Source organism: Trichoplusia ni, chromosome 10 (genome assembly GCF_003590095.1).
Source record: "Trichoplusia ni isolate ovarian cell line Hi5 chromosome 10, tn1, whole genome shotgun sequence".
In the NCBI taxonomy this organism is placed as follows: Eukaryota; Metazoa; Arthropoda; class Insecta; order Lepidoptera; family Noctuidae; genus Trichoplusia; species Trichoplusia ni.
This window is the reverse complement of record NC_039487.1, coordinates 12,026,952-12,052,886: the sequence shown is the minus strand read 5'-3', so window position 1 is coordinate 12,052,886 and position 25,935 is coordinate 12,026,952. Positions and strand designations below refer to the sequence as shown.

At 38.3% G+C, this 25,935-nt stretch overlaps 4 protein-coding genes across 4 annotated transcripts; 2 read left to right on the top strand and 2 right to left on the bottom strand.

Annotated features, from left to right (window-relative positions):
- Positions 1-7,073: 7,073 nt before the first annotated feature.
- Positions 7,074-9,280, top strand: LOC113498147 (protein ALP1-like). The gene is made up of 2 exons (XM_026878087.1): positions 7,074-7,675; positions 7,794-9,280. Exons 1-2 carry the CDS (start codon positions 7,238-7,240, stop codon positions 8,616-8,618), a joined length of 1,263 nt encoding a protein of 420 aa, XP_026733888.1. The 5' UTR covers positions 7,074-7,237; the 3' UTR covers positions 8,619-9,280.
- LOC113498148 lies at positions 8,649-10,627 on the bottom strand. Its single transcript, XM_026878088.1, has 2 exons — positions 10,089-10,627; positions 8,649-9,477 (listed from the first exon to the last, which is right to left on the bottom strand). Exons 1-2 carry the CDS (start codon positions 10,548-10,550, stop codon positions 8,920-8,922), a joined length of 1,020 nt encoding a protein of 339 aa, XP_026733889.1. The 5' UTR covers positions 10,551-10,627; the 3' UTR covers positions 8,649-8,919.
- Positions 10,628-12,496: 1,869 nt separating this feature from the next.
- On the top strand, positions 12,497-20,716 carry LOC113498227 (protein virilizer). The gene is made up of 9 exons (XM_026878164.1): positions 12,497-12,679; positions 12,759-13,050; positions 13,534-18,302; positions 18,511-18,813; positions 19,129-19,279; positions 19,750-19,888; positions 20,112-20,192; positions 20,297-20,370; positions 20,652-20,716. The coding sequence occupies exons 1-9, from the start codon at positions 12,617-12,619 to the stop codon at positions 20,714-20,716; spliced, it is 5,937 nt and encodes a 1,978-aa protein (XP_026733965.1). The 5' UTR covers positions 12,497-12,616.
- Positions 20,717-21,838: 1,122 nt separating this feature from the next.
- Positions 21,839-24,852, bottom strand: LOC113498226 (E3 ubiquitin-protein ligase znrf2-like; the record flags this gene model as incomplete). Its single annotated transcript, XM_026878163.1, has 3 exons — positions 21,839-22,352; positions 23,799-23,904; positions 24,738-24,852. Coding segments are annotated over 3 exons (279 nt in total), but the record flags the coding sequence as incomplete, so codon positions are not given.
- Positions 24,853-25,935: the final 1,083 nt, after the last annotated feature.

The window sequence follows — 25,935 nt, the reverse complement described above, 5'->3', positions numbered from 1 at the left end:
CGCATTGGGATCAAGAGAAAGTGACTTCCGCCTCTATTGTAATTTCGACCGCTTTTTATAAAAACGCATCTCGCGGAAACTTACTTTTTTAGTATTCTTTCATTTCGCTATCTCGAAGCGAATTTTATGAATTCTTAATTCAAACAGATGTGATGTTTTTTTTTTAAATTTTCAATCGGCGAAGACTTTCACTTGCCGTACAACGTTGTGTTTCAAATCTTTTTGAACAAAGATTGAATAAAATCAATATATTTCTTGTCTATTGTAGGTAACCTACAAGTACAGTCCATTTAACAATTGCTACCACTTAATCTAGTTTATAAATAGGTTTCACGAACTAAACTCTATGAACCATGAATTTTTCCATGACTACTGCCTACTTTTACAGAGTGAGAGGTAACAATCGCTGGCCGTGAAATCAATTAACGGAAAAAAGCAAATAAAGTCGATTGTTAAAAATATTAAGCGCGTAACCTAAATTCGCGGGATTGCGGTCATCCACACAGATATGCAACAGCCAATATTTATTCAATGCAATTCTGTGCCATATTCTCTCCGGGTAAGAAACACTATTGCTCGCTACAATTTTGTCTCTGAACCTCGTATGAAATTACAGACGTCTCAGCGTTTTGGCGAGTTTGTGTGTTGCACTCAGAGTAAAGTGCATCTTATGTGTATGAGTTTGGGTTGCGATTGGTTTGTGGCTGTGCCCCAGATGGGTCGTACTACCGGAAAAGAGTTATTGAGCGGACAACACGTCGTCGCGACGAATCGTCTTCCGGTGGTCAATGTCGTCGACTACTCGAGTACTCATGCCGTGACGTCACCGACACACGGTCAGGACACACCAGAAGGTTCACATTTCAAATTCACATCATATCAGGGCCCCAATTCGGCTATTTACAACGGCCGATGAATGAATGAAATTTGGCTTAAAATGTAAATTTTCGTATTCTCTTAAGTATTTTACTACCCAATAATTGTAAATTCAGTACGGGACAGTATACTCAAGGTCAATACAATTAACTCCCAATTATTGTATTGGAAAAATGCTTAAGAGAATAGGAATAATTTCAAATTTAATCGAATTGCCATTAATTCATCTGCCTTTGTGAAGTAGCAGAATCGGGGCCCAGGTCTCCCATACGCGTGCCGTCTTAATCGTGATGCTACAGAGTGCGGCAAATACGACAATAATAAGATATAACTGTCTGTCCTATGGTAACTTATAAAACTGTTGAATAGACTGTAAAAAATTTAGGTACACTGTTTCTATCAATAGACGCAGATCAATGTGAAGCAAGGTAAGTAAAGCCTCAGGACTCCGCTAGTGAAGAAGTGACTAACTTTTAGTTATCGCAAGGTGAACAGACCTTCTGTATTCTTTGTTATAATGTACAACAATATGGTGACAGTGTAAGTACATCGCCCCAACAATCTATGGCCGTTTGTGTCTGTACATATTATACATATTTGCCATTTATTTATATTGACAATAAGTAGGTATTGGCTTTATTACTTTGTTTATATTATGTTTTATATTCAAAGGACTTGTTTTATTAGTAGAGGACACCTTGAAAAGTTAGTAAACACATACTTTTTATTGTTGCGTTCATAAACATGGGTTGTTGAATTTATTATGAGTTTGGGTAGGCAGTGGGCACCTACACAAAATCACAAGAAGGCAAGTTGTTCAATAGTATATTTAGTGTTAAAAAATAAGTTCGACAGGAAATACCGAGGTGATTGATCTCGACACTCTTTTAAACGAGTTGTTGACAGATATGGTGTTTCGCTTGATACACATTATGAAGAACAGTCAGATAGATATTTTATATCGAATGTTCTAGAAATCTAGTTAGAGTTGCACAATTCGTTACGAAAATCCAAAAAGCGAAAGTATATTTGCACACTCGTGCAAAAGTAAAATATTTAACATTTAGCTATAATTCGTTTAAATGAATGCATGTACAACGAACAAGTGAGCGCACTTTCGAAAATTTAACAAGTTTTTAATAAACACTTGAAGCACAGAAATCGTATATTTTTTTATTCACAGGTTATCGAAAATAACACATTATTCTATTTTCATTATTCTATACATTACACAAAGAAAACATCTGACAGATGTCACAATAAATTTTTAATTACTCAAAAAGTCAATATTGAAATTAAACACAGCCCTATTTCTTATGACGTCACGCTAGGGTCAATACCCTGTATTATTTTGTCCTCAAAAGAACATAAGATTGACCCTGTTAGTATGAAAATGACATTAAATTGTACTAATACTGCCAGAACCACTTAGTACATAAGTTTATTGCATTCGTTTTGAAACTGGTATTTTATATGCTGTACATGTTCTAACATGATCTAGCTAGAATATAATTATGTATGTAATGTTTTTTTTACTTAGATAAAACCATAGGTGTACTGAAACAAAAAAGCTACGCAAGTGAAACGTTATGGTCAATTAGTTAGGTATAATATTTTCTGTTTTTAACAAATTTTCAAGACACTTGACGATAAAACAATAACTTTCGAAATTAAAATTTATAGTTCCTCATAAATGTTAAGATTACGAATTTACGAGTACCGATTGCCATCGATATGCGTGGAAGGTTTATTTTACACTTGTCGAAATTTTCCTGTATTTTTGCCTACTTATAAAAAAAGTTTACAATCGTCACGTATTTTCGACAAACCTCACTATATTTATATACGTGACGTCACTTCGGAATGATACTCAGTTTAACAGGACGATTGGAATTCCACGTAAACAGCGAAATAAGAGTTTATTGACGGATTGACGCCTCTAGAGATACAGCAAAGTGGCTTCTGGACAAACAAAAATTCGTCTAAGATTGAATATAACCTATAAACACGGAATCCTGAATATATAATAAACTTTTTTATATAACTAACTATTTTATTATGATTGAAATTCATGAAAAACCGAGATTTGGCAAGTCCACGTAGGTTATAGAACCTGCTTCATGACGACGACATTTTTAATTTCTTTACGTACCAATAAAAATAACTCAGAAAATAAATCTTCCCCAAAAAGACGTAGTCCACATACATTCAGTAAAAAAAAAACTTTGCCTCTACAGTGAATCATTCAAATACCTGAATAGATTGTCTATGTGTTTAGAACTATCACTTGGACCTTAATTTATATATTTTTACGTAAAAAGAAGCCTTCAAATCCTCCGAGTTGTAGAAAAAGTTAATTTTAAAATGTGAATGTATAAAATATTGTTAAAGGAAATCCATAACGAGTGACTGCAGTAGAAAAGATATCAACGAGCGCGAAACTGATACTTGTTAACATGTTCCGATGATTTTACCGAGTTATTTGTAAGTTGTTAGTAATTTTAATTTTGTTAAACTAATATTGTAAAAGTTTGTTCGTACACCAAGCTAGATTGACGCCAAATATCTAAATTCCTAAAAAATACTTTCGTTTGTCGAGTTTTTTAGTGAAAGGCTTTAATTTTTTAGCTTTGTATAATTAAATGATAAGTTAACTTAGTACTTATCAAGTCACAGAACGTTCTTACGAATATTGTTAGCAAACTTTTTATTTCTTTAGTCATTGTTTTATTGTTCTCAAAGGTCCTTCCTTTAGTTCTGGTACTTAAAGCTTATTTTAACAGTTAATCATATTCACCATATAAAAACGTGGCAGTTCAACGCTCAGCGAGCGAGTCCCGCCATTCATTCTACAATCACGTACCGTACACTATTGTCTATGGCTTTGTGATGCAAACACTTTGTTTTGTACTTAGGTACATGGCCAACATTGCTAATTATAGAAACTACAAACCCATTCAATAGGTTCCTCGATCTTAAACGTTTAATTAAAAAAATTACCGAATGATAACAAGTAGATTTATATTTTCAGCTTTTAATGCAAGTCTAAAAAAAGCTCCAACTAATTGAATAAAATAGCAACGCTCATGGGGCCCACAGAAATAAGTGAAAAAAAATGGTTTTGGATCGAGATCAACGAAAGCAATAGTTTTACATCTGTAATTAATAGGCTCCACTTTGTAGCATTTTTATAACTTTTTAAAGAAAATAAGATTCGGACTAGGTACATCATCTTGTGCAGTTTTTTTTCATTCGGTTAGTAATCTAACTTTCATTATTTACAATTTTCAAATGACTACTATTTTAATTTTTCTACATAGTCGCGAGTAAAACTAAGACTGACCAAACTGCAACTTGAAATCTTATTTAATGAGTTGAAATAAGTTTTCAAGTTCCAGTTGCTTCAACGGTTTCGAACTTGCTAAGTAGGTCTATAACGAAAAATATCTCTGACATTTACCGTTACTCACGAACATAAGTTTCTTGTTAAATGTCAAATGATAATAACAGGAAAGCTCAACTTTGCCATATTAGACAGCAACCTAATTATAACAGTTGATAATAATTAATTAGCAATACGAAAAATAAAAGAAACTCGTTTAGGTACAAACTAAACAGGTAGTAAAAAGTTTTAAAAGTTCCGTTCGATATTCAAATAAGCGAAACTCCAGCTACACAGAGCAAATGTGTTTTTTTTTTCTGTGTAATGATGTTAAAGTATTCTGACCTGATAAGTGCCTCGTGTCGATCTGTGCTGAAGCTGCCACAGCCAGCAACAGGAGGCAGAACGCCTCCCAGGCGCTCCGCATCTTCACTTCACCTCAAACCACATCAACACATACAAACACTCACAAAAATATCAATAAAAATTAGCCACTCGCGTTATTATTTTATAAGTTAGTTTAGTAGAACGTGAAAGTTAGTTCGGGTTGGAAAGTTTTGGTGACGTGTCGATGCGCGCCGCGCGACGACAGACGTGTGTTCTCGATGGGCGCGGAGTAGCGACTGACGCCGCCGGCCGGCTTCACTCGGGGTGGCCAGGCCCATAACATTAATTACGCTGAAGGTGTATTTTTCACGAGACTGCGTAAATATTGCATCTCTCGGTTTGTATTGTAGGATGAGGTTAGTTTTAAGCTTGAGTTTCATGGTGGATTGTGTTTTATTCGACTAGTTACCGTTTATGGCTATCTTGAGGGTAACTCCCACGTGGTTCCTTTCGCAGGGTTGAAAGCTCACGTGTTCTATTTACAATAAATGGATTTTTGCTTATCTTCTTAGGTTGCATATTTTTCTTATAATTACTGCATTTCTCAAAATACCTGCATAGAACCTACCTAGACACCTATAAACGTAGCTACTCAATGTTTTAGAGATGATTGCGAGAAATAAACTAAAAACTTATTCACTTCATATCATGCACAACTTAGAATCATCCAAGTGTTAAAAAATCTCCCATTATTAGTGGTAACGCTCTAAGGCTGGCAGGCCGGCTCGCACAGGTGGTCGCGACTCGCGGGGTAGCAGGTAGAGGTAGCAAACAGCCTCTGCACACACCGCCTAGCGCGGGCATAACGGACTGCGCCCGCGCATCCCTAGGTAGTCAGAGATAATGACGTCATAAAACATAATAGCTTCCTTGAAACAATGACGTGACAAGATAAGGATATTTTTTTTGTTTTTTTTTTGTTTTTTGCTAACTAAACTATGCATGAAACTCGTAGGTACACCCTTTTATCTGTGTACATGTATTTATCCCCGAGTTAATTAGTATGTGGATTTTCCCACATGAAGAAGAACAAAGAGTTCAAACTTATTTTGGGCTAGATAGATGTCAAACAATAGTAATTGGCTCCTTCCTGCTAGAGAGAAAAATCCATGTATGGACATATGCTGCAAAAAATATAAAAAAAATGTAGTTTTTAATGACTTATAGTTCGCAGTATCGTAACTTGGCCACGAAAGTGTTGATTTATTCCTTATCCAATTATAGTAAATGGCTGTTCATTAGCTCTTCACTTACACATTATGTAGTATAGATACATAATATATGTGTAAGAAGGACGTTCCAACGATCCATATAAACAAATTAATTAAACTCAAATGGATCTTAAACATCGGTACGTAATGAATCTTGAGTCTTTAATTACATCATATGCATATAAGCTTCATGTTGTAAGCTCGACATTCCTGGAATCCCAGCCCCATCTTTCAAAGTAAGACTATGGTACTTGTGGAAAAGAGACGGAACTCCTCACCATCTAGAGCGGCGTCTCGCTTCCTCACCTGCGATACTGCTACTTTAAGCGGTGTTTTTAGGACCTGCGCAAGCGCTTTCTTATCGCATACTATAGTGATAACCAGCTTTTGTTGTTCTTGTTAGTCATCTCCAGACTCTACGACCAAACGAAGTGCTTTTACTAAAAGCATAGTTTCTTTGTAATTAATTTCTAAAGAACAATGCCAACATTTATGGTATTTGGTACAACGCGTATATTAATAAAATTCTACCTGTTCCGTATTACATACCCAACACATATCCTTGTTGACACCTCACAGATACATAATTTAGACATAATACATAATTACTCACATCTTAAGAGCGATATCTTAACGGCATCGCATCGATCTTAAGTTCTGCATATTTGTGCATGTGTGTTAATAAATAATAGTGCGTCACGTAGCACACACATAATCACATTAAATACATAGTCACGAGAACAATGCGACCTACCTACACTCGTAATAAATGTAAAATTATTACTTGTTTATCATCACGACTGGTATTGGAGTAGGTAGATTGTTAATCGTTCACTTAATAGTTACTCAGTAAATGCCGATTGCTTCTTAGGTAGAATACTTTTAAAGATACTTAAAGGTAAAATTCGCACTTACTATCTACTTGTCCGAAAGCAATAGCGGAACCAAAATTCTTCACCGTACGTCTAGAGGATTTTAGCATAATCAGAATAAAATCTTATCATTAAGATATGTACATCATCAATTAGGGCCAAATAACACGTCTCAATCTATACTAATATTATAAAAATGAACAGTTTGTTTTTTTGAACGCGTTAATCTCAGGAACTACTGGTTCAAATTGAAAAATTCATTAATTAAGGAAGTTTTTAGGCTATGTAAAGGAGTCTACACACCAAACCCGCCGACCCGCCGACACAGCCCGGCGGCTAGGCGGCTTGGTGTCGGCGACCCAAACCCGCCAACCCGCCAACATGTGTCATGGGGCTGTGTCGGTGAGTTAGTCGGCGGCAAGAAATCAGTACAACTTTTTTAGTTAGTGATTGCAGTGTGTACGAACGTGACGTGTTGTTTTTCTCGAATATTGCAGCCTACAATAAACATGGATACTGATGCTGATCTAATAATAGCAGCATGTGGAATAATTTTAGCTGGGTCCCTGAAGAGAAAACGACAGTGTTGGGTTAGACCAAGCTTAATGAGTCGCAGTCGTTACAGTAACAGTGATAGAATAAAAGATTTAAGAACAGACGATTTGATTGTAAAAAGACCCTTACATTTTAAGACATTTATGTCGTTAACGTTTACCGACTTTGAATATTTACTAAGCATTGTTGGACCCACAATAGTTAAAAAAAATACAAATTACAGAAGTGCAATTTCACCAACGGACAGATTATCATTAACATTAAAATACCTGACTACGGGAGATTCATTCAACAGTCTTTGTGACACCTTTAAAGTATCTCCTCAACTTATTTCCTACATTATTCCAGAAGTGTGCCAAGCTATCGTAGATGGACTTTCGGATTATGTGAAGGTATGTACATATATGGGCGTTTAACTTTCTTTAATCTTCCAGAAAAACTATGTTCCGAAAAATTACTATATAAGTAGGCAAATGGCTATCCTATCACCGAGCACATTTCCGATTTCAGATTCCACGAACATCAAACGAATGGACAAAAGTTGCAGATGGATATCTGAGTAGATGGAATGTACCTAATTGTGTTGGATCTATGGATGGAAAGCACATTAGAATTGAATGTCCAGCACGAAGTGGAAGCGATTATTTTAATTATAAAATGTATTTCAGTATTGTACTGTTTGCATTAGTGGATGCAGATTATAAGTTTTTATACGCTAATGTGGGGTGCCAGGGTCGCATTTCCGATGGTGGTGTATTTGCTAACTCTTCATTATGCAGAATGTTATATAATAATGATTTAAATTTGCCAGATAAAAAACCTCTACCTGGAAGAATTATGCCAGTACCCTATTTTTTTTTGGGCGACGATGCGTTTCCTTTACAAACCAATATTTTAAAACCTTATGATGGTAATCATGCGAAAGGGTCTCCCAAGAGAGTGTACAACTATCGCATGTGTCGAGGTCGAAGAGTAGTTGAAAACGTATTTGGACAGTTAACAAAACAATTTAAGATATTTAACAAACCCATCCAGCTAAATCCACAAAAAGTTACTATTGTAACATTGGCATGTATTCATTTGTTCAATTATGTAAAACGACATGGTATAATACAACAAAATGAATATGATACTGAAAATAGTAGGGGAGAAATCAATCCAGGAGATTGGCGCAGGGAACCACGTGAAAATAATTTGTTTGCTGACTTGCCTAGACAAGACAATACACATTCCCTTGAGGTTACAAGGACACAATCTCCTGAGGTTATAAGGACAGAATTGGTTCAATATTTTCTTTCCGATGTCGGGAGATTACCATGGCAGAATGATCAATGACTAACTCGTAAGTTTTAATGAAACTCATACTTGTATTAGTACTTTTATTTTTATTATAATTTGTATTAAAAACTTCGTAAATCACTTGTTTTTGTTCATTTATAAGTGGTTTTATTTACCGAGTTATTCTATAAATCCCCACCGTGAAATCCCCACTGATGTTTTTATGCATTTTGAGTATACTATGACGATTCTATGATAACAACATTAAGACGAAATACTTGTGCCTACATAACGTTATCTCGCATCAGGTGATAGGGTTATTCTCAGAGTGCATACGGTGGGGATTTGTGGAATAAACCTATTTATCTGACTCAATAGATGATAATATGTTCTCAATATCACCACTCTCTTGAAGCGACACACGTAACGAAGGTTCAATTGAAGATGTTGAAGGTTCACCAAGAGGCGGTGAAACAGGGTTTGTTACGGCAGAGTTGGATGATGAGTAGTAGGAATTTACATCACATTGATCCATTGTATAATATCCTGGATGACTATGGGAAGTAGAAGGTCTTGGCGAAGCTTCGAACATGTCTGAACGATATCCAGTTTCGGTTTCAAAAAATATATTGTTAATCCGATGTTTTATTATTGCCTTTGTTGTTTTATCAAATTTTCTAAGTTGTGTCGCAATATATTCGCCAAACAAATCGTCCTCATCTTTTATTTTTTGATTTGTCCGTTGACTGACTGTTCTCATTAAATTTAATGCTTCCGACACCATCTCATTACTTGGATTAGGTTTATAACGTTTATTCGCTTGGGGAATGATGTTTGACGTTTGAGGTGAATCGTTTTCCCCATGTTGAGCATCATTGTCCGCATGTTGGGCATTATTGTCAGTTGCTGTTATCTCCTGAAATAATATTTTATTTGAATCACCAACAGTTTACTTATGAAATGTATTATACACTAGCTTTTACCCGCGAGTAGGTACACCGCACGGAATATATGAAAAAAAAGACAATGGTCATAAATCATACCTAATACTAATTGTTTTAGAACAGTTTTATTTTAAAGTATTAATTTAAATTTATAATAATAATATTTATTATTAATTATTATTTACATTGATAATAATTATCAATGTAAATAATAATTAATAATAATATTTCTAAAACAACCTAAAAAGAAAAAAAAAGAAAATGGTACGGAATCTCTCGGTTTATAATAGAAATTCGGCGAAATCAAAAGATTGTTGAGAAAAGAGTTGTTAGTTTTTAAAAAATACATTTGCAATGACTTTTATATCTGTGCACATGCCATTCCAAGAAATAATTTGTTTAGAAATATTTCGGTGCAATAACAATAGCGGCAGCGCAACAACAAAGGCAGATAAAATAAGTACCTATGTCTTTATTTACCGCGCGCCTCTCTTCACTCGGGCCAAGCTTACATATTATTCTTGTGTGCTCTAATAATTAGGTTAGAAATAAAATAATACAACATCACTGAAATGTTACATACCGTATCGATTGTTCCAGTAGGTTTATTTTTATTGAGCAAGAAATTCAAAGATTTAAAGGCAAACCACTTGCTCTCATGAACAGAATCTGCGCTGGTTCCAGACTTTTTTGATTCAATCGTCTTTTTTCTTTCTCTATAATATTGGCTCGTCAAATTTTTTATCTTCCGTTCTATTTCTGTGACATTTGTATTTAATTCGTTTGCCATCTCATTTAGTGCATCAAAACGTTTAGGTCTACATTTGTGATCCAAGTGTTTTGGATTCCATAATAATTCCTTTATATGATACAAATTTATTAACTTTAGAGTGGTTTCTTCGTCCCATTCCATTATTGCAGAAAATCGCAAAAAAAACACAAGCACGTCACTATCGCTGGAGTGTCGGCGGGCAACTGAGCGTGCGCGTACGCAAGTCGCCGGCCATGCCGCCGACTTGCACGCGCGGGTACGAGTCGCCGACATGATTCTTGAAGCAAAGTCGCCGACACCAAGCCGCCGGGCTGTGTCGGCGGGTCGGCGGGTTTGGTGTGTAGACTCCTTTACATAACATCACGCTGCAACTAATAGGAGCGAAGAAACAATGGAAAATGTGGCAAAAATGGGGTCATCTTGTAGGGCTTCCGTTCAAAAATTCCTAACTTATATCTTCTTACCACACGGACGAAGTCGCGGGCAACAGCTAGAGTAACATAATTGCAGTTGTAGGTCTGTGACAGCGCACTATACGCCATGGAGCGCCATCTTTGTCCAAAACTGAAATCATAATAACAATTCAAACCGTTATAATGGGAGCAGTTTTGGGAATTCCCAATCGTATTTTGGGTACGCAATATATTCTCTCTTCTCCTTGGTTGTACATGTGTCTTATCATATAAAGAACAGATTGTTTCAGTTAAGTTCCATCATAATTTGTATTATCAAGAATTTTGTTTTGTTTGATTAAATAATCCAAAAGGGTCACTATTTAAATTTGTGGTTAATTAGTATCTTCTTTGTAGTCGTTTACAATAATTGTCGTTGGGCAATACCAGGAAAACAAACAGATACACAGATACATACGGCGGATGTTATCATTAGAATTTTGCCAAAACAACTAACTATATCGACCTTAATTTCCTTAAACAAGTTCTTAGAAATATTCAATGTTTTATAGGATCGAATCTTGTTTTTTTAGCATTAGGATATTTTTTTTGTTTGTCAGAATGTTCAATATCCCCAATAGTATTTTACGCTTTTCAAAGATATCCTCTTAGCAAGGTTTCTTTATTAATACTAATTATTCAAACATAGCTTAGTCTGGCTTTAACGAACTTACCATAACATAGTCAAAATATCATATTATATCTTCTCGTAGCCCGACAAGTGTGATTCCAAATATCACGATTGTTGAGAATTAGAGGTCATCGGGAAGTAGGAAGATACCCTACATATATAAAAAAGAATGGTATCGTAGGACGGATTTTTAAAAATGTTTATTTATAATTTCTAATATTAGGAACCTAAATAGCTTGTTTGTTTCCTCGAAATCTTTTGCCGCCACAATTTTTTGCAGCCACAATTTTTTGCCGCCAACCTGTCACGTCCTAGATTATTTTTACATTGGCTGTACTCTGCTAGTAAATCCGCCACTGTATCTATACAATTTAGATTTTTGTACAGATTAGATCAAGGTAATCAAGGAATTAACTTATAAGGCCTTCTTTTCTTGCATCCTAGGCAAATATACTTAGCAAAATACTGTAAGAGAGCATATTCATACAAATATTAAAAATCGTCGCATGACTTGTGTCATGCTGTTTATCATCAAACAAAATGTTATACTTGTATACCAGATTGAGAAGTAGAGTACGCATACGCAAAATAAAACATAATAATAAAATATGGATATCGTCCTGACGAAGCCCAAAAGAAATAAATACGTGCGTATAATACTTTCACTTGAGAGTATTCTGAAATTAAAGTAGTCATTTTAAGAAATGATATTCAGTTCCCCAAAACATTTACATTACCTTAGGAACTCGTATTATTAAGAAATTAATCAGGTTTTTCCCCGTCTCGGTTGTGTCTAAGCGAGATATTAACAAGCGTAACTGTGGAAGCAGAACCATCTAATTGTGATTCACTGTACATGTTATAACACTTTCTTCACCAATCTCCTAAAATATAATAATGTGAAAATAAATTTAACCAAATTTGATTAGTAAATAAAATTACAAAAAAATATATCACTAACGTTGCGTTGGCTGAATGGCCAAGGGCCATAGACTTAAAAAGACTTATAGACTTAAAAAAAAGAATCTTGTCAATAGGTTATGTCAAAATTTTAGCATTTACATTCTTCAATAATCAAGCATTGGTTGTTTGCCATCTCACTCTTACAACATCATGACGACGGCGACAAAAAATATGCTTAACTTAGAAACAAAATAATACAGCTATTCAAGACGCTTTCATTGTAAAGTGCCATTATGTGTGAAAATGTTTTGAATTGAAGATATTCACTGTCGCTGATTAAAAATTTAGCAATAATGTCCTCAAATGAACAGCCTGACTTATTGTTTTTCGATACTTTCTCTCATGATACTAGTGAGGTATAAAATCAATATTTTATCTTTTGTGTACTATTTGCAGATATAAATCGATGTATTTACCATCATTTTTCGTTTTCAGGAGTTAAATTTGGATTTGGTGCAATTCCCAAAGTCTGTATATGTGAGAGAAATACGCATTATTCCTTTGGGTGCGCGTGTGGAGGGCGACTTTCCTGGCGGCGTGAGGCTCGGAGCAACCAACCCGACTAAGTTTCACATAGACTTCTTTGTGAATGACCTGAGCAAGCCCGGAGCCTCCACGTTTGAAGCTCTTGGCAGTCTAGACTATTGTCAGAATGGACAGATACATATGGAGTGTGCCAATGGGTTGGAACAGCCGAGGATCCCAACTGATGGACTTGTTCTTAGAGGTTAGTTGTTTTTAAATACATTTTCATCTGTCTTATATGAATATATATGTTTATCCTGGTCCATTGGTGTTGAGCCCTGACTTGTATAATAGAGGTTGTGGATTTTATTCCCGCTCAAGACGCATGTTTGTGTTAAAAGTTAATTAATCAATTATTATAATACAAGCTTTGCTCAATTTGAGACACTACTATTATCAAGTATTATCCACCACTACAGTTCAAAGACCATTTCTTTTTCACTTATCTCAGGCAGCACTATTAAAAGTATTCTAATCTAAACGATATTAACAAATTTTTGTTGTTATTTCAAATAAAATTACATGACATTGGTAAAATGTTAAATTATTAATTCATTAATACCTCTATTCTTTATTGAAACTCGGCTGTGATTTGTTGTAATTTTTTGTTATATAGCCTATATCCTTAATTTGTATCTAATGATTCAATTTGTAGTTCAATAATCATTGTAATGCCTATTTTCAGGTTGGTACACAACTATCACCCTTGCAGTCTATGGGACCCTAACCCAAGTGTTGACGGAAACCCCGGTGGGTACAAATCCTCCCCCGGTTGTGCAAAGACCAGTACCAGCTCGTGAAGTCCCACCGGTGGCAACTGCACCTGTGCCTACAAACCCAGAATGGCCTCAAGATGCTTCTGTTCCGATACCAGCCTACACTGGCAATGTAGCCACTGCCAACCCTGAAGCATATGCTCAAGGCAGCTACCCTGAGAACTATGACAATCAAATGTACAGGGGTGACTACTATGACAGTGAGCAACCTAAAGACCCGAGGACTTATCAACATATTGATGAAACCAACTGGGAAAAGAGGGATCTCAGTTGCGAAAGAGAACCCGAGAGGCTACGTCATAGCCCTCGTTCCATTGACCATGACAGGGAAAGAGATAACAGAGAAAGGAGAGATGGACGTAGTCGCAGGCGATCCCTAGACAGAGGCCGAAGTCGGGAGTCGTCCAGACACCGCGACAGAAGTAGGGAGATCGACAGGATCGATAGAATGCGCTCGTCAAGGAGCCGCGACCGGGAGTACGTGGTCAAGGGTGAATATCGACCTCTTAGTCGGTCGAGGTCTCGCAGCATTGACAGGATGCGCGCTATATCTACTGACCGCGACTGGGAGCGCGGCTCTTATAAGAAAGATGACTATCGGCGTCACCGCGAACCTTCGTACGATAGATCCCGCGGTGGTTCATACGATAAAGAATCTGGCGCGTATGAACGTCGTTCTCCATACGACAAGAGAGCCCCATCATACGAAAGGAAAATACCGTACGAGAAACGCTTGTCGCCGTATGATAAGCGAGCTTCATCTTATGAGAGACGTGCTCCCTCATATGAGAAACAGGCTCCATATGACAGGAAGCGACATTCTCCATACACCCGCATACGAGGCTCTAGTTACAGCAGTCGCTCTCCAAGTCGCGATGATCCCAGGAAGCGACCCAGGACTCCACCTGGAGAAAGTAGCAGGCGGCCTTTATCACCGAGAGAAGTGGAGGCTACCAGTCCTATTAATTCCATTAGGTCAGAGGAAGCCGCAGATTATGAAAGAAGTGGTAAACAAATTCCTCGAGTTGATTTCTATCATCAAAGCTACCGGCACAAAACTTCTATCCGCAGTCCTTCCCAAGAAGCTGAAAATGCGGCATTTGTGGAACAACAGCATACTAGTTTGGTTACTGTTCCAATCGTAGACAACACGACTGCTAAGCCAGCAGACTCACCAGCTAGGAATCCTGAGGAAGAGAAGTCTATGGATGCCGAACAGTTCGAGCCTATTCTGTCTGATGAGGATATTTGTGATGACCTCGAAGGCCCCGCTTATATGGATGTTGATTACGATGTGAACGACTATTGTGGCATCGAAGACATCATTAAATATTACAATCCTTTCAAATGCGACTGGAATCAGTATGAACATATCAATCAAATACACTTGCTGGGCCCTGACAAGGAAGGTGTAAAAGATGTGCGCAATGCTAGTTTCGATGAATTATGTGATGCTAGTCCCGAGCTGTTCAAGATCTCGGAAATGGCAAAGTCCAATAAGAAGCTAGATCTTAAAGCGACTACGTTCGCTGAAATGGACAAATCTATTCGAGAAGAATGGGTTCACCAATGCGATCAATTAAATCTGGCTTTGCCGACGCTTTTCAAAACCACTGATATAGCACTTAGAATCTTCAAAATTCCTGCTCGGAATGAGCCAGCGGATGAATTTGCTGAAATACTATGTATGCTGAAAACATTTTGCAAGATAGGGCTGAGCTTGGAAATAGCGTTATCGCAGCATCAGGCGACGTACAAGATAAGACATATTAAGTGTGGCATACGTTTTGTTGAAGCTCTCACATCCCACAAACATAATGCAAAAGTCATGAAAATTCTCTTGGCATCTGGTATAGATTTGCCAATGATGCTACTAAAAATGTATTCTGAGGAATACATGGCGTTGAGTATTCGGCTCATGATATTTAAGTCTGTGGATGCTTGCTTGTCATCGAGGGTCTCTATAAATCATTTTATGAAGGAAGCGGTGTACCCTAAGTTTGGAGAACACGATATCGAAAACCCGAAAAACGGATATCAAGCGTTAATATCAATCATGCAAACAGACCCCCTTGTAAGAGCTAAGTTTGCGATCGGTGCACTTATCAAGAAGATAAATATGTATGAGCTGTTAAGTAAGTTCAATGACTTGGTTGTGAACTTCAGTAAGTCAGCAAAGAATATTGAGGAGGCGGAGTTGCCCGAAGCCGACGCCAACTTCATAGTAAATTCTCTAGAAGAGATACTGTACGTATACCGGTCGCGGTGCTTCCAGTTATCTCAACCGAAACGTTTCCTACCCGTCTCTGCACAGTTCGAAATCTACAAAGAATGCTCGAATGAAACCTTATTGGAATTCTTCAACATACATAAGATGCTTGAAGCATGTCTGTACTTGCTGACTTGTCCAGCAACTTGCAATAATCTCGTTGTAGTAAGTCCAATACACGATTTGATGTATGAGCTACTAAATTCGAGAAGCGGACTCTATTTTCTTTATAGGAATATGGGATTGAGTGAACTGTTGTTCAAAACCCTAACACTTCCATACAGCGAGCCAAACACTGAAGAATTTCTCTACCCTCACGATTTGAGCAACTATAGTGATTTACAGATACTAGGACTCGAACTAGCTTATAGGTTGAAGGCTCTGTTTTATTTACAATCAATCTGCGATCAACAGGCAGGGAAGGCAGATGAGAATGAGCTTATAGACAGACTGCAGTCACTATATTGTCTTAGTTTCGGCAATATAGGTAGGACCGCCGTGCCAGAGGTCATCGTCATGGGAGATAATGCCGAATGTCTGATGAAGGTGTTTGAGAACGACTCCAAGACCAAGGGGAAGAACGATTCACCTTTAAAACAAAAGTCGCCAGCTAAGGGATACGCTGTTGAGTTAATAGTCTCGGCTGTGAGGTTCGCAGCTAATGTGCGGTTTTTAAAGAAATACGGTCCCAGGTTGTTAAACGTGTCAAAGGAACACGATAGGTTTGAGCCCAGTGTCTCTAGTGTGTTGCAAGAAGTGATACCTTATCTGAATCCTATTGAGAAACCAACAGTTTTGTCAGGAGAAGAGCTCGTTGAATGTGTTGAAATTATAAGGTCCAGCACGGAACATGCTCCAGACTTGCCGGGAGAACTAATGACGTGTTTGAGAGTTCTGAGGTTCTACTGCATCTCCGACTATGAGAACAACGTTACTATTGCATGTGAGTCCTCTGTGGAGGAGCACGTGGAACTGAAATACAAATATCAAGTTCTACAACTATTTTCGCTAGATGGCATATCAATTCTAGTGGATGTTCTGGATAGATTGGCTACACATTTTGACCAGCCAAGTATGCACACTTCATTTTTTGCATCCGTTAAAGGGCTTCAACTAGCTCAGATATTGCTTCCTTGTCTGAGGTTAATAGATGCGATGCTGTCTCGAGTTGTTCGCTGCCGAGGTCCAAGATACAGAGATATGACCGCGGCTCCAGTGCTATTGAAGATATATGGACTAGCGAAGGCCTTCCCAGTGGGTTGTGTGGGATACAGGACGGCGGCTAAAGCAGCTGAAGCTTCAGTAAGGGCATTGTTGGCTTACGCACAACCGATAGCCGATGACGCGAATGACGGTGACTCCATCAGACGAGGACCTTGGACTTCGCTTTGTTCGGAAGTAATATCATACATAATGACAGCACCATTCACCTTTGTACCTGGGCTTCTTGTATTTTCGGAACTACTACCATTGCCGCTACCGATGCAGACTAAAACACAACCGACCGATCGAGAGTTGGCTGATGCTTCAAATGAGAGGAGACTATGGTCGGCGCACTTGCATGCGCTGTCGAATGACTTGACAGACATGATACAGATAATATGTATGTCGACGTACAGACCGGTCGTGCATATGCTTCGTCGAGTGTGTGTACAAATTGCTGACTTAGCACCCAACACAGCCGCTACGGTGGCCCGGGCAGCTGTCGGCGCTGTCGTAAGAGACTTGAAACCAGGAGAACCTGCAACAGCCAGCAGCGCACGAGTGTTGGGCTTCCTTGCGTGTTTAGTGTCTCACGCTCCCGTCAAATGTGCAGTACTACATGCCATGAACAGTGGCGGCGCGAGGGCGGCAGATGTGCAAATGGCTCTGTGTTCAGTTCTGGGTCTGGCTAATGCTTCCAACGAGCATGCTGCGGCCCAAGAGTACGCAGCTCACGCGCTGGCCGCCTTCTGTGACGCCGAGATCACATTGACGCCGTTAAATGGCACGTCAGACATCATTCTATCCAACTCCTTGCCCAACAAGGAAGCCTTAGCTGAATTCCTTGATTCGACGGCGGATTGTTTGGAGTCAACAACGAAAACATGTTCAGTCGCATCTTCCATTTTAAGGGCCTACTTTGTGCTGACAGAACACGAATATGGTTTCCAACAATTCAGAAAATTCATTTCGAAACGGAGAGAAAGTCTGGGGACGTTCTTCAAATGGGCTCTGGAAGGTCAAGGCGAAGACAAGGCCGAGTGCTTGAGTTTGTACATAGATCTGATCAGGATCCTGAAAATGGAAGAAGGCGAGGGTCTGGTGGGGCGGAAGACAATGCTGTCGCTAAACGAGATGGCTGACATGGTGGGCTACTTGTCCTACCATACCGACCATCCCGCTCTTAAGTTGGACAAAATTTTGAGGGTGAGTTTTATATACGAATTTTTGTTTGTATGTATTTTGATTAATGTATTATTGCATTTAATTGACGTCACTGTTGTTTTCGTGACATTTCTTAGTCTCAGACTACACTGAAGGACGAGCTATTGCTGCATTATCAATAACCTCAGGTGTCGGTGGTCCAACTAAAGACAAAAGTATCAAATATTAAGAGTAGACTTTCCTTCCACAGCCCAAAGAACAACAGAGCATTTTTGTTCACCGTTTTCAGGAAAGAAACTCCGACGAAGACGCCCTGGCGAACGCCGGCTTCCTCTCCAGCCAACTCATGAAGCTGAAGAATGGGGCGGAGTTGCATGGTCACCCGCCTGAGATCCAAGATATAGTGCTTCCGGCCCCGGACACCCTGGTGGCACAGTTCCAGTCCAGGGTCATATACTCGATAGGAGAGGCCAGCGATGAGAGGCTTACCTCCAGCTACTGGCTGAACGTGCCTGCCGCCGGCGGGGAGGACGATGTCAACGAAAGCGAATTGGTATGATTTATATTATAAAATATACCTGATATAATCAAGTTATAAATAGTTAAAATTTCGCATTATTCAAAATTTGTTTAAGATACGAATTTTAAAAGTTCTAGACCTTTTATAATTTAATTCTCTTTATATTTTGACTGACTTGTATTAGAGAACAGTTTATTAAATCACGTCACATGAATGGTATGTACTGTTGTGCAACAGAACTGAAATGTTTCTAATATTATTGAAATCAACCTTTAACCTTTCCCTGTATGGGTAGAGTCCTTTCCAGCAGGCTAGTTGAATGCTAGCTACATGAGTGTTGTGTGGCAGGTGTCGTGCGACATCATGGAGATGGCGGGCTGCGTGTCGGGCGGCGGCGACGCGGTCCGCGCGGCGGTGCGGCGGCTGGCCGGCTGCCTGCTGGCGCGCCGCCCGCCGCCGCCCGCGCGCCACCCGCCCCCGGGGGACAAGCGACCGCCCGGTAATGCTTACTTATAATACTGTAATCTACTCTCTTAACATGTTGGTCCGTCATGGCAAAAGTCAAGGACTTTTGTGAATAGAAATCCTTATCCTTACTATTATAAAAATGTGAAAGTATGTTTGTTTGTTACGCTTTCACGCAAAAACTACTCAGCTATCATAAAACTTTGTACACATATTTTTGGAGGTATAAGGAGTAACATAGGATACTTTTTATTGAAACAAGAAGAAAGTTTTGACGAAAAGTTAAAAAAATGTTACAACGCCATCTAGCGGTTCAGTAATGAAGTTCTAACCCTGAGTACTGTTAAATACCGTAGCACTGTTTTACCGACGGTTACGTCAATATCCAATCATGAACAAACATGAACTACCGCGCGCTGCAAACTGAAGCCCACGCGGACGAAGTCGCGGGCATCAGCTAGTTTGTAATAAAATGGCATCTAATCAATAACTTTATATCATCAGTGGCATTAACTCGTGTCCGCACGGAGGGCGGAGCGGACGCGTTCCGCTCGCGGCCGCCCAACACGTCGCGCCCGCCCTCACTGCACGTCGACGACTTCACCGCCCTGCATCAGCCCTACACGGCTACCCAAGGCTCTCGGTAATATTCAACTACATCTTAAAACCTTATCCAGAGATAATTTATATTGTAGTGTTTGATTTTCAATGTGATGATCGTATCTTATACCCCAGAATTTAACATCATTTCAAACTATGCAATATTTCGTCAAAATATTCTCAATATTATTGTATAATATATAAAGTATTTGTATAAAAAGATATTTCTAAAGGAGTTTGGATCATAACGTTTATTCCCCCTACAGAGGCATGCGTCGCGGCATCGCCGTGTCTGACCGCGGGCGCTTCGCCTCCGCCGCGCCCATGCACGCGCACTACAGGCATCTGTGAGTATGCAGTATAGTATGACACATATAACTACTAAAGGGATTATATTGGTCGTAGGGAACTGAAAGGCCTTTCTGCTAACATTGTATACCTGTTGTGACAGACGCGGTCGCGGTGCTTGGGAAATGGGAGCATCACACTTCGGTCACTTCCCGCCCGCCTCGCAGTATATGATGGGTAAGACTGTTTGTTAATTGTTCATATCATATGTATTTCAGAAAGATTCACTTTTAAAAATGAGATTTACTAGAATCTAGTAGCAAAATGAAACTGGACAAAGTAGTGTCACCATTGGGATATTTTAGTTCTAATAAATATTCAATGCAGAATTTTTGTACAAAGGAATCCATTTTTTTCCTGTAGTTTCTTAACATTAACATTTCCAATGCACACTGTTCTCTATGGAAAACGCCTGCTGTCCATCGAGTGTTGGATGTGTACGAGTGTGTTGCCCGCAGGCGGCATGGGCTGGGCGGGCGGGCGCGGGCTGCGCGGGTCCCGCGCGCGCGGCTTCCTGCGGTGACGCGCGCCCTTCCCGCCGGCGCTGTTCCTGCCGCGCTGGCCCCCCGACCACCCGCAGCATCCCGCTGCTGCGGCCGCTGCTGCTGCGGCCCGCCCGCTGTGAGGACCCGCTCGTACAGGACATTTCTTCATTCCCTAACCAACCTGCCTTACCCTACAGTCGTCAGAGGGCGCTGTACACAGTACTTTCGAGTACTGTTCAGTGTTGTCTCACGCTGTATACATACCAAGTGCTGTGATTCGTTGCTTGTTTCTTTTGTGATCACATTCGTCGACATTTTCATAACTGATTAGATTAGAAAGCCTTTAGTTTTTGTATTGTGTTGTTTTTCCTAGTCGATAGAGGGCGCTTTAACTAAAATCAAATGATAAATGTTTGACTGAACAAATTATAAATTGAAATCCTTAGATCACTATTTATTACTTTATTGAAATTTATTACGAAAACCTTGATACTACGGAGTGATTAGAAATAAGTATTGGGACCTAATATACTTATAATAAATATTAGTAATTCCGATTATCTTGTCTTCATTGTCTATAATAATCCGTGTGACATTTTACCTGTAATTTTTCTGTGTGTGAAAATATCTCAATGTGTCTTAGAAAAACATAAGCTCTTTGAAAAATTCAACATTATATAATAACCACGATTGTAGTCATAGGCATACAAATATATTTACCCTCTGAGGCATTTTAATAATATTTAAATAGACATGTGAGTGACATTTTGTGAATAAGCATTTAAGTAAAACCATAATATTTTCGTGTTCTAAAAATATGTGTTTCAATAGATGTTGTTAGGTTACTTTACTCTTACCTAATACCAGTCTATTCTATGTACCTTTATACTGTGTGTACTTTTCTAGATATTTTCCTATTTAGAAGCATATTTAACATTGTAATAGTATTATAACACAATAGACTCAACTGAATGCATCAGGCTACTCATTCATTACGAAGTAGATTCAAGCATCTCCGTGTGGTCTCATGTATTTTTTCTGACGGAACATGAATAAATGTAACTGTACACAACTATTTTGTTTTATTCTGAGTGAAATAGTCTTCGTAAAACAGTATACCTAAGTTTAAAATGGGGAAAACACAATGAAAACAATTTTAGAAAATTTAGAAACAAATCAACTTTATTATCAAGATGAAAAAGATCAAATCATATATTATAATATATAAGCTTAAGAAACAGACAAGTAAGGCGAGCGCCGGAGCCGCTCGCTCGATATATACCTTACTGCGAAACAAAACAGACGTTCACTATACATACAGGTATATTATAATTTACATTATACATATCAAATAAAAACAAACTATCATTTCCGCGTTGAACTAAATATTAACGTTGTAAAATTTACAATTATAAGTATTATTAATACTCCACCGAGAATTTCCCATAGCGTTTCGTTTACTATAATTGTCTTTGTTTTTTTTCTTATTTTTGTTTAATCATTAAACGGTAAAACATCTCACTAGCATAAGTTTATATTTACAAGGCCCCGCGGGCACAGTCAGTTCAGTATAAAAGTATCACTCGCGACATGGCACGGCCGCCTCCCGCGCCCCACTAGTCGCCGGGGTGCTCCGGGCACGATCTGTTCACCTCGAACCATTGGTCTATACATCTGGAACACAACGGAAAACGCACGGGTTAGTATCGTAACAAGATAATAGGACACATAATAACAGCTGCCATCTAGTAATGACAACACTAAATTAACACTCTACTAGTACAGTATAATTATAACAGATGGCGCACTCAGTCTTAACTCGACGCAAAAAGCTGCATAAATGTATTTTAAATGTTTTAAAGATGTGTTAAATGTGTAAGCAATGTTGAGGCAGACAAGTATTCTAGTTGGGTTCAGGTCAAATATTCTCGAGGCGAGTATCGGGCGACCTAGATCGGGGCTCGAGGGCTGAGGGCCTTATCGGGGCTTTGTCTAGGTCCCTTTGAAGCCCTACACTGGAGGAGAGTAGCTTTGTCGCTAAAGGGCTTTTATGTTGCATATGTGTTTACATAACAGCTTTCAGCTTAGGAGAGGTTCTTAACATGGAAATATGGAGATAAGGGCTTGGAGCAGCGTGCTCACGTGTTTCCCAATTCATAAAATAATGATTAATCAAGTCTACATTAAAAGTACTATATCTAACAGCTACCCCTTGGTAGTCAGTTAAAAACAGCTGTTAGTTTATCACACACATTATCTACGATCAATTACCACTCGTTGTAACTTCCCTATGATAAGGTATAATCGTTGACTATCCACGAATCTGATAAGTTATCGGCGAGTTGTTGTGAAACCCTCTCGTTCCTACTGTCGGCGTTCACAAGGAAATAACGTAAATCACGCTTGGACTATCTAAAGATTGTGCTGAATAACAATTAATGTAATAAATACTGTTTTGTTTAATGCAATGCTTAGTTAATTAAATTGCAGTTACTTTTTGACAATATTCATAATAAAATATGTTTAGCTAGGTATCTCCCTCCTGTGTTGGCAAGAAAGAAATACAAATTACCTTGTTTACAGCAAAATGTTTTGATACATAACAGCAGATTAACATTAATTTTATCAGCCCTTTATTCTGTCAGCAATATAATTGATATTCTATTGTGTTACTATAAATCGATAATAAGAAATATAGAAGATTACATAATGACTAGTGTACGTATAGAAAACCCGCGTTATACGTAGTAGTATTGTGTAATACATAGACATTAGTCAGTTAATCGTCTTGTCAATGTTACAAACTCGTTATGCTAACTGCGCAAAATGATAATAAAGAAGACAAGTTGCATCTTTATTGTAATACGACTTTCTGTTTGGAAAAATAAGGGTTTGTGAACTGTAGTGCCACTCCCAAACGTTTGAACAATGCGATCATCGTTTACTATACATGGTTCTAAAAGTCAAGTACAGGGTCTAAAACTGGTGAGAGTTTAGACGTATCATAAAGTTATTGTAGTCGTTCACAAGAGAATAAGCAGTCTTTCAGAATGTATGGACATCTCCTTGAATCCTAAACGACTGTTTATTTTCTTGTTATAAATTGAGCGATAATCTTACCCCTTGTGGTAGATGCAAAGGCAGGGCAGGCGGGCTATGGTGTCCCCAGCGGACAGCTCCTCCAGGCAGATCACACACTCGCCTTTGGAGTCGCTCAGCACATCCTCTGAAACACCACACAAACATATGATTAAAACCCAGGGAAATAGTACACAATCTAATACAAAATGAGCTAAATGACTAATGATCATTTCCACATCAAATCACAGCTTACATTTCTGGCGATATACCAAAAGGGAACGTTTAACGTTTATGCTTAAATAGTAAAACTAAAGTAGTTACAGACTAAATACTATCTCCTTCAGCGTTAGAAGCGCTACGGAATACAGTAATAATAGCTATTCTGGACAAGTATAATTGTATCCTGGCCGGCAAGACGCTCTCATAAATGTTAAATGAGGTATTTCACTCAAAGTCTTCGCCTTAATTAGTGAGAAAGCCTCTTCGGAGCCTATTTCCACTATTTCTTGGCGGATCGCTCGAGAATTATGTTAAATCTGTCTGGATCGCGCCGGGGGTTGCCATGGCAACGAGACGTCACACGTAATTTGATTTGTAAGGAATATCCGCGGGATTCTAGATAGCTTAAAACGAAACTGTTGATAGTGGAAATATTTAAGGGTTCAGTTTGCATATATTTCTCTTCTTGAAGACTTACGAATCCTCAGACGACTGAGTGAAGGTATTCACGCTTCCATATAAGTATATCAGCAATTCATTTATTTTATTTTGATCGTGATCTAGTACTTCCTACAAGTTTACATCACAAACGTGAACTCTCAACATGAATAATTCACACTTTGTTTAAATACAAAATTATAGAAGATCCAATAAAATCTGCTCTACTTTATCACATTATATTCCATACTCCTCAAATCCTTCTTCATGTTACATTGTACTTCATAACTATCATTTTATAATAGACAGGTATATACTAACCATTATAGGAAAGCCGTGGCCTGGTGAGACACATGACAAGATGGCACTCGATGTCGTCCGGCAGCACAAACTTGCTGCACACCGGACATTTTATACCTGCAACATGACACACAACGTGTTATAACAAGCTCGCACGAACTTACAGATACAGGGTAAACAAGTTCAGCTGCTGTTATTTATTGAATGTTATGTAAGATTCAATGTTTGTCGACTTCTGTTGTGGATAAGTTAAGCGGAGGCTGGCTTTGTTACATAGCTTTATTTATTTGTGGTAACAAGGCATGTTGTCAGAGTCAACAGATGAATGAGTGGTCTAAACTTAAAAATCTTCAAAAGATCCAAGTCGGGAACCAATTCCTAAAGATTTAATTTGTACATTCCGATGAATAGGTCTTCTAGAGTTATTTAGTATTTTTTATGTTACAAGTCATACAACTCATTCGCACAGTACTCATTATGAACTAGACAATATTTGCAATGGTCTTAATTTAATTTCAGTCTTCAGTAGCGGTTTTAATTAAATTCAGATCTAGCTCACTTTGTTTAGACCTACTCGTGTCTGTACGGGTCTGGAGCTCGTGTGTCTGTGTCTGTGTTACTTGGCTTATTACTTACAGACTACTGTTTGTATGTAAATAAATATATACTGTAAGTTAATATTAATTCACATATAAAGTTTGCCGTGATTATATGTTACAAATTATATGGTTGAATTTAAGAGGTTTTAAATTACGAAATAATTTAATAGGGAGAAGAGAATATTTAAAACTTGAGTCTGTAGCACCCGTGTTGCTATAAATAAAATAAGGGTAACAGTCTTATATCATACGTGAAGGTTTCAACTGTCTGGTTATCTCCGTTCATGAGATACAGCCTCAGTAACAGGGATCCGTTTCCACCCTTTAGGTACGAAACAGTCTACAGAACCTAGTCTATACATAATTGCACGTTTCTGCTAATGGACATAAATTACAACTGCAACCTATATTACATTAACATTGTAATCAATTTGTATATCATTTTATACACAGCAGTATGAACATCGTGGCAGAACATTAATTTGTGTAACAATGTGTGATTGACCCTGACACGCCGTCCGTCATGTAAAGACGACATTATATTTACGAGGCATTACTATCTATTCTATTAAAGGCGTTGTTGCTCACTGAACGACGTACTATGTTTATTACTTCTAGAG

Coding starts and splice junctions, on each gene's coding strand:
- LOC113498147 (XM_026878087.1), top strand. CDS start 7,238: ATGGATACTGATGCTGATCTAATAATAGCAGCATGTGGAATAATTTTA. Junction 7,676..7,793: donor GACTTTCGGATTATGTGAAG/GTATGTACATAT, acceptor TTCCGATTTCAG/ATTCCACGAACATCAAACGA.
- LOC113498148 (XM_026878088.1), bottom strand. CDS start 10,550: ATGTCGGCGACTCGTACCCGCGCGTGCAAGTCGGCGGCATGGCCGGCG. Junction 9,478..10,088: donor CTACTGGAACAATCGATACG/GTATGTAACATT, acceptor ATATTATTTCAG/GAGATAACAGCAACTGACAA.
- LOC113498227 (XM_026878164.1), top strand. CDS start 12,617: ATGTCCTCAAATGAACAGCCTGACTTATTGTTTTTCGATACTTTCTCT. Junction 13,051..13,533: donor TGATGGACTTGTTCTTAGAG/GTTAGTTGTTTT, acceptor GCCTATTTTCAG/GTTGGTACACAACTATCACC. Junction 20,371..20,651: donor CGCCTCGCAGTATATGATGG/GTAAGACTGTTT, acceptor TGTTGCCCGCAG/GCGGCATGGGCTGGGCGGGC.